Raw genomic sequence first — 11045 nt, forward strand, 5'->3', positions numbered from 1 at the left:
AATTATTTACAATAATATCATTGATAAAAAATTGCATTTTTGTAATTTTTAAATAATCAATTCTTTGAATTGAGCGGGAGTTGAAAGCGTCAATGCTATTGGTCGATATGACTGCCAACTAATTTTGATTGGTTAATCAATCGGATGGTGTATAGTCACGTGGTCGAGGAGGGTCAGTGATAGAGCATAGGAATATAAAGGTCACCTTCAGTCGTCCAAACGTCGTGCAAGTCTTGCCTTTGACGGTTCGATAGTTGTTTGTAGTATTGTCAAGTGCTACATTTTTATCAAAGAAAGATAATAAGAAAAAGAGTGAGAAAGAAATAGGAACAGGGATAGAAATAAAGTGAGTGAATAACACGTTTTATCGTGGTCAAGTTCGCTCATTCGAGCGTAATTTTCTATAAAAGTAAGTAACGGCCATTTAATACTTTATTCCCTTTTAAAACACTAATTTAATTAGAATTATTTTAACATAGTTTATAATAACGACGTATTCATCCTAAGTTTCAATTATAATTCTATAAATTATACTAATACAATGTTATTGAATATGATGCAAAAATGTTTCACCTTAGGTGCGAATAATTAACTTGCCTACTTGACGTTTAAAGGTTGATTCACAATATTTCGTCTGGTCATTACATATATCATGCACTCAAAAAAAAACAATGTTTAATGTTTTTACTATTTATATTAATGTAAATTAAATTATAATTAAATAAACATTTCATTAATACCAATACAATTTAATATTCATTAACATTAGAGAAAAATGTAGATAAACGTTGTGAATCAAGCTTTATTCCTATAATTGACCAATATTAATTGTATGTGTATATATATATGTACATTAGTATTTCTATATTATCATACTATTAAAGTTTCATATTATTTGTCAGAGAAAACAGAAACGTTGTGAACCGAGCTTTATTCCTATAATTGACCAATATTAATTGTATGTATACATACATTGTATTACTATTATTATTATATTATTAGAATTTCATATTTGGTATTATTTGTCAGTGAAAACAGAAACGGTGTGAATGAAGCTTTATTCGACAATTGACTATTATTTCATGTATACATACATATATACATTAGTATTACTATCAATAACATACTGTTAAAGTTTCGCGTTTTGTTGACGACTTTGTGCCACTTTTTGAAATGTTGCCAAAATATGTTTCTTTTATTAATAACATTACATTTCAAAGATCAAAACGATCCTTTGAGAATATTGTTTGAATGTGTCTTTCGTATTTTTATTCTATATTTATTAATCAAATATTTCTTCTCTTTTGAATATGAACATTAAAATTCTACAATCTACAATTTATTGTACATAATATTTATAAAAACAATATTATATCAAAATATACAACATCAAACTATTTAATAAACTATGATTTATCTTTTATATACATATATATGTGTTATTATATTATATACACTTATTATACATAAATTATTGTGCTAAAGTTGTAACGTTTATTATATACTACTACAATGACACAAAAGAAACTGTACTTTAAAAACTAGTGATATAGATTGCAATGATAATTTTTGTTTCAAGGTGAAGTTCTTTTATTTCTCTCTCTCTCTCTCTCTGTTGCCTCCCAAATTTATCCTTTAGATTGTAAACAATTATAATAAGAATAGTAAATAAATACTAATCATATATATTCTGCATTGTATTTATCATTAATTTTAATCACAATTGTAGATAACAATTAATCTATTTGAGTATAATAAACCAATTATGTTTAATAAAAATGATGACATTAAAAAAGAATCATCCAATGTTTATATCGCATATACATATGCTGATGATAAATCAAATTCTTGCAACTTGTCTAAAGAAAGTTCAGAAGTATTCTGCTCTTGCAATAATGTACACAACATAAAAATTATATTTAAATAAATAGTATAATTAGTTATCAAATAGTAATTGAATTAAAACAAAAAAAACGTATTTCTACAATTAATGTCTAACACACAAAATATCTTTGAAAGAGATTAAACTTATATTAAATACCTTGTTGTTTTATAGAAAGATTGTCAAGTAAACGGCACAATAATGGCAGAAGAATTAGCAGCACAAACCAAGTTTATAAAGCCAGGTAGTCACAAGGGTAAAGGGTTAGCAGTCTTTACCAGTGGTGGTGATTCACAAGGTAAATATATATATATTTTTATTATCATTATATTTTTAATTGTATGATATTACAGAACATATTATAATACTTTGTTATCATTTTGTAGGTATGAATGCTGCTGTAAGGGCTGTTGTAAGAATGGGCATATATCTTGGTTGCAAAGTGTTCTTTATTAGAGAAGGTTACCAAGGTATGGTTGATGGTGGAAGTAATATTGTAGAAGCAAATTGGTCATCAGTATCATGTATAATTCATAGGGTTAGTAAAATCAATACTGTATAATAGATTATCAAATGAATTTACAATTTAACAGAATGATGTAACTTTGTCAATCATTAGGGTGGCACGATGATAGGATCAGCTAGATGTACAGACTTCAGAGAACGTGCTGGTCGTTTAAGAGCTGCTAAAAATTTAGTAGCCAATGGAATATCCAATTTAGTTGTTATCGGTGGTGATGGTTCTTTAACTGGTGCTAATCTTTTCAAAGAAGAATGGGCTGATCTTTTGAAAGAACTTACTAAAAATGGTATGTAAATCAAAATGATGATCTAATTGTAATCATTATTATATGTGTAATATTTATTTATTAGGTGAAATAACACCTGAACAGAGTGAAAAATACAAGTACTTACATATCGTTGGTATGGTGGGTTCTATTGATAATGATTTCTGTGGAACTGACATGACCATTGGAACAGATTCAGCTTTACATCGTATTATTGAAAGTATTGATGCTATCGTTAGCACTGCTTATTCTCATCAACGTACTTTTATTATGGAAGTTATGGGTAGACATTGTGGGTACGTATAAATAATCTCATTTAATTTCATTGTAAACAATCCAAAATTTATTTTATTTTACAAAAGAGTCATTAGGAATAATCAAATCTTAGTTGATTTTAAAAGCCCATAGATTATAAGTTTTCAACTTTTACAAATATTTCTTGTGAATATCAACTTAGTCATTGGTGTTACTGTTGGTTAGCAAATTCTGTTAAATGGTACAATATAAAAATGAAGATTAACATTTGGCCTAGGTATTTGGCCATTGTGGGTGCTCTAGCTGCAGAAGCAGACTATGTTTTCTTCCCAGAATGTCCACCACCCGTCGACTGGCCTGAAAAACTATGTAAAAAGTTGGAACAGGCATGTTTTATGAATTTTCCAAAAAATTTTTTTCGTTCATTTTGGTGCTTATTAAACTAATAGAATATTATCTCAATAACAAGAAATGTTTTTTTGTTATTTTTTTAATGTCATGCTTTAATCTGCTGAATGGATTTCAATGTTTCAAATATGTACCACATTTAAAATCCTCCTCTGATTTGGACACACGAGGGCGAGTGGACATGTTTCCCATTTTCTATTTTTTTTCCCTTTTTTACATTTGACAAATAAACTCCATAGATTTATCATTTCAATTGGGACAAAAAAAAAATATTGGAAATAATCAGAATTGAAAAGCTTTCAGGTATTTAACTATAGCTTCAAGTTTGGCTACTGAAGCTTGTTACTCGTTTATTCCTGAATGTCCAACGAAAGGTGATTGGGTCGAGGAAGTTTGTGAAGCTGTGCAAAAGGCATGTCTGATTAAAAATTGTCAGCTCTACAAATTTTCAACTACGTAATATAAGAAACTATGAAAAGTAGTAGTTAGATCCCTTTGATTGTAGAAAAAATATATTTTCATGAATATTTTCATTAAATACAAAATTGTAGTCTCCCATTACCTTTAAAGGACATTCAATCATATATTTTTCAAGAGCTAGATTTCATGTTAAAATAATAGGTGTAATATTCAATACGATATATATCAAATGAAGTTGAAGTGATCAATTAATTTCATTTATTTTATTTAAAATAAATCCTTGTATTATGACTCTCTAATAAGTCATTGGAAAATGTACTTTTAAAATAAGTGTAGTACATATTATCTTTAGCTAGTTTTTATGTGGCATACCATTACAGTTACCTGGCTCTAGTCGCAGCTATCTGTTGTGAAGCAGATTTTGTTTTCATCCCAGAATGGCCACCAGAGCAAGATTGGCCGAACAAGCTCTGCAAAAAATTGTTGCAGGTTTGCTAACGTTATGTTTTTTTTTTTTATTTATTTATTTATTTATTTTTATTTAATTTCAATTATTGCGCTCTTTTTTTTTAATTAGATTTCTTCTACAGTTTTATTATTTGTCGTAAAAAAAAAAGCTTCATACCAATAGAATATATATATCTGTATAAATTATTCTTCATTTCTTACTCGTATAAAAGGGGGTAAGTTAAATTTGGTAGTTTGTTGTTTCCTTTTTTATTTTTTGCTTTTGTGTCCATCATTATTTGAAAATCTAACATTTACATCTATAAAACAAATGTAATATACGATTTCTTAAAAAACAAAAAAAAAATTATAATGAAAGTTTGAAAATTAACACATTGAATTATATTATTAACTTAACACTTATTTAAAAAAAAAAAAAAGTGTTTTATATATAAAATTATTAAAATATCGTATATTATTCTATGCTATATTCATAATAATTTGGTATTAAATTAATAACTTGCTTGCAAATTATTTTTTACTATCGTTAATCATATACATACATTTTTTTTTTCTTAGGAATAATATTCACATGATTTTGTCTAAATAATAAATATCATTTTTTTAGGAACGTCTTACCGGACAACGATTAAATATTATCATTGTAGCTGAAGGTGCAGTTGACAGAAATGGCGATCCTATAACTGCTGCCAAAGTACACAAAGTTGTAGTTGACAAATTACAACAGGATACTAGAATCACTGTGTTGGGTCATGTTCAAAGAGGTGGTAATCCATCTGCCTTTGACAGAGTGTTGGTACGATATATATATATATTTTTTTAATCATTAATTACAAATTGTAATATATAGGACAATTTTAAATGAAAATTTGTGTAATTTTGTATTGGTAGGGATGTCGTATGGGTGCAGAAGCTGTAATGGCGTTGATGGAAGCAACACCTGAAACAGAAGCTTGTGTTGTTACACTTGATGGAAATCAAGCTGTTAGATTACCACTCATGGAATGTGTACGTCGTACAAAAGCTGTAGCTAAAGCTATGGCTGATAAAAATTGGGACTTGGCAGTACAACTTCGTGGAAAGTAAGGAAGGATATGTATATCATTTTTCAATAATTTAATGAAATATAATTGAATATGATTTTGTAAGTAATTTTTAATATTTAACAGAGGTTTCGCTCGTAATTTGGAAACGTACAAAATGTTGACTCGATTAAAAGCACCTGCAGATTATGACATCAATGCTAAGGTAATTTTTTTTTTTTTTTGGATTATACATTATATCTTACAATTGGAATTGAAAATTGTAATGAGTAACTCTCACATATCAAAATACAATTATTTGTAAATGCTATTCTAAACAACTTTACAGATTTTTGATTCTATGAAAAAAAAAACAGTATTTATATACAGGGTGAAATAATTGTTAACAGTAGAGTATATAAAAAGAAAAGAATATCATAAACGTTAAACATTTTTTTTTTTTTTTATATATAAAATAATGAATACTTTACAAGTATTCCTAGAGTAGCACAAAATATTGACAAATATTAAATACACGTGTATTCAATATTTGTCAATATTTTGTGCTACTAGGGATTATTTTATTTAACACTTATTTCAAGTTTTTCTAATAATCTTTACGCATTATGTTGTAATATTGCTTCAGGAATTGAATGGTCCTACATTAACTAAGGTAAATTTTATATAAAACAGTTCTAAGCTTCATTTTTCTATTCAACATTAGATTATATAATAACTTCATGCTTTTTTTCTGAAATTTTCTAATTGACTTCTTCTTCTTCTTCTTCTTCTTTCTCATTCTAAAAGCAACTCACTCTGTGCGGACAAGTGAGTTAATAATTTGTTGTTAAAATAATACATTCATGTTGTCATAAGAATCAAAAAAAGAAATGTTTTTTAAACATGTATATATTTACTGTGTATATCATTTTATCATTTCAGATTGAATGTTGTACAAAAACATACAAACATTTAATGTTATATTTTTTTCTATGCACGTTATATAGCATGAATTTTGATATTACCATTTCAAATATATATTATATATATTAATATTTCATTAATATTTTATTTCAGGATCATCATACGGTTGCTGTTATGCATATTGGTTCACCTTCTTGCGGTATGAATGCTGCAGTACGTTCTTTCGTACGAAACTGCATCTACAGAGGAGACAAGGTAAATATATTTATGTGGGATTCGTAAAAAAAATTGGACCACTGTTCTTTTAACCAATTGAGCTATCCAAGACCCACCGACCAATCCTTCTCACGAATGCCCAATAAGTTTGGCATGGAGACGCTCGTCTCACCTTTTTTTGATTTGATATTTTGTAATCAAATTTTCTAATTAAAATTACAACTATATTTAGGTGTATGGAGTTTGCGACGGTGTACTCGGTCTCATATCTGGAAAATTTAGACTAATGGATTGGCCTTCAGTAACAGGATGGGTAGCACAAGGTGGTGCATTTTTAGGAACAAAACGTGCACCCCCAAAAGATGATCAATTGCCACAAATTGCTCAAAAATTGAAAGAATTTGGAATACAAGCTTTACTTATTATTGGTGGATTTGAGGTTGATATATACAATTCTTGTTTTTATTTACAATTTTATTATTTATATTTTTTATTCTGACCAAATGTTATTTTTTTTTATTAATAGGGTTATCAAACAGGACTTATGTTCTATAACGCAAGAGATAAATTTGAAGAATTTAGGATTCCTATTGCTATGATACCTGCTACTATTAGTAACAATGTTCCTGGAACAGAATTTTCTTTAGGCTGTGATACTGCCTTAAATGAAATTACTGAGGTATTCTTTTTCAAATTCTATCTCATAGAATTATTAATAATATTTAACATTTTATTTATATATGATAATCGTCTTCTTAGATTTGTGATCGTATACGTCAATCAGCACAAGGTACTAAACGTCGTGTATTTATTATTGAAACAATGGGTGGTTATTGTGGCTATTTAGCAACAGTAGCAGGATTAGCTGGTGGTGCTGATGCAGCTTATATATTCGAGGAGAAATTCAATATCAAAGATTTAAATCAAGATGTAATAGCAATGGCTGCAAAAATGTCTGAGGGTGTACAGAGAGGACTTATTCTTAGAAATGAAAATGCTAATTTGAATTATAACACTGACTTCATGCAAAGACTGTTTAGCGAAGAAGGAAAAGGATTGTTCAGTTGTAGGATGAATATAATTGGTAATTTTTACGTAATATATAGATTTATTTGATATATGGCTAAAAAAATAGGATATTGTGAAGTTGTAGAAAAATTAGAGAAATTAATGTTCCTTGTTTTAATGTAAAAGGTCATATGCAACAAGGTGGTTCACCGACTCCTTTCGATCGTAACTTGGGTACTAAAATGGGTTCTAAAGCTGTCGAATGGTTTAGCGAGCAATTTAAAAAATGTACTAACGCTGAAGGACGCACTTATACGACTGATTCAACTAGTGCAGTAATGTTAGGTGTCGTTAGAAGACAATATAGGTTCACACCATTCACAGAACTTATTGAAGTTACTGATTTCGAGTAAGTGTTTGAAATTCTTTCCTATTTTATTTTGAAATAATAATAACTTTATTTTCTATCAAATAAATTCGAGATTATATAGATTATTAATATTAATTTAATTATTAATATTTTTACAGGCATCGCATTCCGACGTATCAATGGTGGATGAAATTACGACCATTGTTGAAAGTTTTAGCGAAACACGAATCTACATACGAAGAGGAAGGTTTATATATAACTGTTGAAGAAATGGATCTTGGTAATGATGCACCACTTGTATAATTTGTACACATATCGATACCTCGTACTTTTGGTACCTTAATTTTAAGGTAATTGTGTCTATGAAGAAGTGCACATTGGTTGTGCAACATAAGTTTTAATAAACATTTGCAGTATTTGCGTCATATGTTATTAGCATATATTATTCGCGTTTGATTGCTTAATATGAAAAAAGAAACAAAAACCAAAAAAAAAAATGAGAAAAAAAGAACACATAGAATTTTTAGATAATACTTTTTAATAAATAAGATACTTATATATACAAAATTAAGTCCTAAAAAGTATTATTATATAATTTATTCGTTATGCAACAAATCTAATATATATTTAAAATCGATATTAAAAATGCGACGTTAAAATAAAAAAAAAAAACGAAATATCTTTTATTTAATACAAATGAGAACGAATTTATAAATTATCTTGAATATATTTATAATTTGTTTCAGTATTATGTTATAATACAACAATTAACAATTTATTTAATCTGTGTCTCTTCGAAATTGATTATTTTAATAAATTATTAATGATAAAGTTTGAAAAATTGTATAATTTGATGTTCTCTCACTGTTATAAAACATAATAATAATAATAATACATGAGAGTCAAGAAGTATATCAGATTTTAGTAATCTTTATACTCTGCACAAAGATTAAATGCTAAACTGTGTTTGTGATTTTATTAAGAAATGTAGAAATAAGAAGAAACAAAAACAAAAACAAAAAAAAAATAAAAAAATAATAATAATAATAATAATAATGTTGTTTTGTGATGCCAATATTACTTCTTTGATAAATAATGAAGTTTGTAATTTCAGTTTAGCATTACATAAAAAGCTATCTAAAAGCTATTTGGAAAATATACTTGTCTACCTCAAAACATAATTTTGCAATGAAAACTGACTCTTGGGATTAATTAATTGATCTCTGAGTCAAACTGATTGCATATATCATTAAAACATTTTTGCTAAAATTTAAGATTTTGCGACCATGAAAGTATTTAGAATTGTTTTCCCCCTTCCACCTCCCCCCTATTTATATAACTTATACATATAACTTACAAATCAAATTTTGGCAATGTCCTTCTTCTTGTCAACTCATATTTTCATTTAAAAAAAAAAAAGAAAAACATAATGTAGTCTTCTTCGTGTCTTGTTTGAATTACAAAAAAAAAAAAAAACAATCGTCTAATTAAACATTACGATAATTAATATTAATGAAAGTAATGTTATTTACGACATATAACTCGTGTTTCTAAATTTGTCGAAAGATATTAAACATTGTTAAATCTACGTAATAATAATAATAATATAATATATGTAATTATGAATAAAAAAAAAAATGTTAACGAAGTGAGAATTGTTTAAAACTCACTTAACTCTCTTTGCGGTACAGAACTTCAGATAATAAAATAGCTCAATGTTGCATAGATTGAGTTTTCAATGAAACATTATTGTGGTATAGTTTTTATTAATTATTATTATTATTATTAACTGGTATTAGGAACTCGAAATTTCATTACCGAGTAGAATCCATGGTAGTTTTCTTTGTTTCTTGATAAAGTCTTTTTACGGCTTGAGGTAATCAGACCTACGCCCAATCCCCGAACACAAAGGCTCTAGTTTTATTAATAAAGGTATTAAATAATGTAAAAATATAAAAAAAAAAGGAAAGAGTAATAATTTAATTATATTTGTAACATTTGTTGAAAATAAGACGAAATATAAATGTATGAGAATGCAACTATTGCAATATTTCAAGATAGGACTACAAATGTGTCCCACTGTGCATTACGGTGTATCAAAAAAATGGGACACTTTTAATCCCACCGTGTGCCCCAAAGAGTTAAACGTTACTAATATATATATATATGTATACAAAAGATATACATGGTGATACATCAAAATAGAATTTATATTTTCAAAGTTATTTTTCTGATATACACATTAAAATCATAGTTCGAGTGCAGCAAACATACCATTGTCCATTAGCAAATATAATATTTACAAAAATAGCGTACAAATAAAAAAAAAAAGAAAAACATATGTTAACAGTTACTAAAATTAAAATCGTTGATAAGAGGTAGTTTTGCATTATATAGAAAAAAAAATATATATAAAAGACAATAGTTCTCTTGTTAAAAGATACTCAAACGATGTAACAATGAATGTATAGAGATTTATACATCTAATTGTCTGTAAACACTAATAGAATCACACATTTTATGTTATGCATAAATAAATATATATATATATATATTTTTTTTTAATTATTAAGAAAAAGATAACAAAATAAAATGATTTTGCATGTAATATAATAAAATGCTTCAAAATTAATCATCTACAATATAGTATTTCAAAATTGAATGTAAATTGTAACTATTTTATGATACAATTTGTGTGTGGGTGTGTGTGTGTAAGTAATATACAGAAACAAAAATTACAGAATTATATATACATATAGATATATATATATATATATATTATTATGCAATATACATACAAATGTACAAATATCTTTACACAATATCAAAATGTTAATTACAACAACAACCACTAGATCTATAAGTGTCTTGTTACGTTTAATATTCTGGAGATATATTTTTGAATCTTGTTGATTAAATAATGTGCATATATTTTTCAACAAGCAAACGAAATAATATAACTATAATTTAATTTATTTTTTAACTAAACAACTATCACCAATACACGTTCCTCTCAAAGGTGCAATTTTTATTTGACAGGATTAGAACTTTTTCAAAACTTAATAATAATGACGATATAATAGATAATTAAAAACATGACATATATATATATATATATATATATATATATATATTAATTTATTTAAAGTGTTGTACCTTTGTCATTAATAAATAATATCTTGTAAATATTGTGTATTTTTTTAAATAATTTTTAATGAAACTCACATCTATCTTCAAAATTAAAGTTACATTAAAGTATTGTAAAAGAAATCTGTCTGTGTAGG

General features: G+C 26.7%; 1 protein-coding gene across 5 annotated transcripts; it reads left to right on the top strand.

The window, feature by feature from the left end:
• Nucleotides 1-197: 197 nt before the first annotated feature.
• Nucleotides 198-10797, top strand: Pfk (ATP-dependent 6-phosphofructokinase). Of its 5 annotated transcripts, none has more exons than XM_015329658.2 (17): nucleotides 198-409; nucleotides 2057-2180; nucleotides 2269-2420; nucleotides 2502-2691; nucleotides 2756-2966; nucleotides 3203-3311; nucleotides 4829-5017; nucleotides 5113-5303; nucleotides 5391-5469; nucleotides 5890-5916; nucleotides 6051-6071; nucleotides 6321-6422; nucleotides 6616-6822; nucleotides 6910-7062; nucleotides 7143-7467; nucleotides 7578-7800; nucleotides 7920-10797. In XM_015329658.2, exons 2-17 carry the CDS (start codon nucleotides 2084-2086, stop codon nucleotides 8062-8064), a joined length of 2421 nt encoding a protein of 806 aa, XP_015185144.1. In that variant the 5' UTR covers nucleotides 198-409; nucleotides 2057-2083; the 3' UTR covers nucleotides 8065-10797. The 5 variants fall into 5 exon arrangements, with proteins under 5 accessions (XP_015185144.1, XP_015185148.1, XP_015185145.1 ...); XM_015329659.2 differs by lacking the exon at nucleotides 3203-3311 and adding an exon at nucleotides 4134-4242 and having other exon boundaries at nucleotides 199-409; XM_015329661.2 differs by lacking the exons at nucleotides 3203-3311; nucleotides 6051-6071 and adding an exon at nucleotides 4134-4242 and having other exon boundaries at nucleotides 199-409.
• The last annotated feature ends 248 nt before the right edge of the window (nucleotides 10798-11045 follow it).

This window comes from Polistes dominula, unplaced genomic scaffold, assembly GCF_049000335.1.
Source record: "Polistes dominula isolate Pdom_NZ unplaced genomic scaffold, Pdom_raw_medaka contig_80, whole genome shotgun sequence".
NCBI lineage: Eukaryota > Metazoa > Arthropoda > Insecta > Hymenoptera > Vespidae > Polistes > Polistes dominula.

What these genes read in the sequence shown, in the direction of transcription:
- Pfk (XM_015329658.2), top strand. Translation starts at nt 2,084, where the DNA reads ATGGCAGAAGAATTAGCAGCACAAACCAAGTTTATAAAGCCAGGTAGT. An exon ending in GAAAGAACTTACTAAAAATG is followed by an intron (nt 2,692 to 2,755) that starts GTATGTAAATCA and finishes TTTATTTATTAG; the next exon opens with GTGAAATAACACCTGAACAG. An exon ending in ATGGTCCTACATTAACTAAG is followed by an intron (nt 5,917 to 6,050) that starts GTAAATTTTATA and finishes TCATTCTAAAAG; the next exon opens with CAACTCACTCTGTGCGGACA.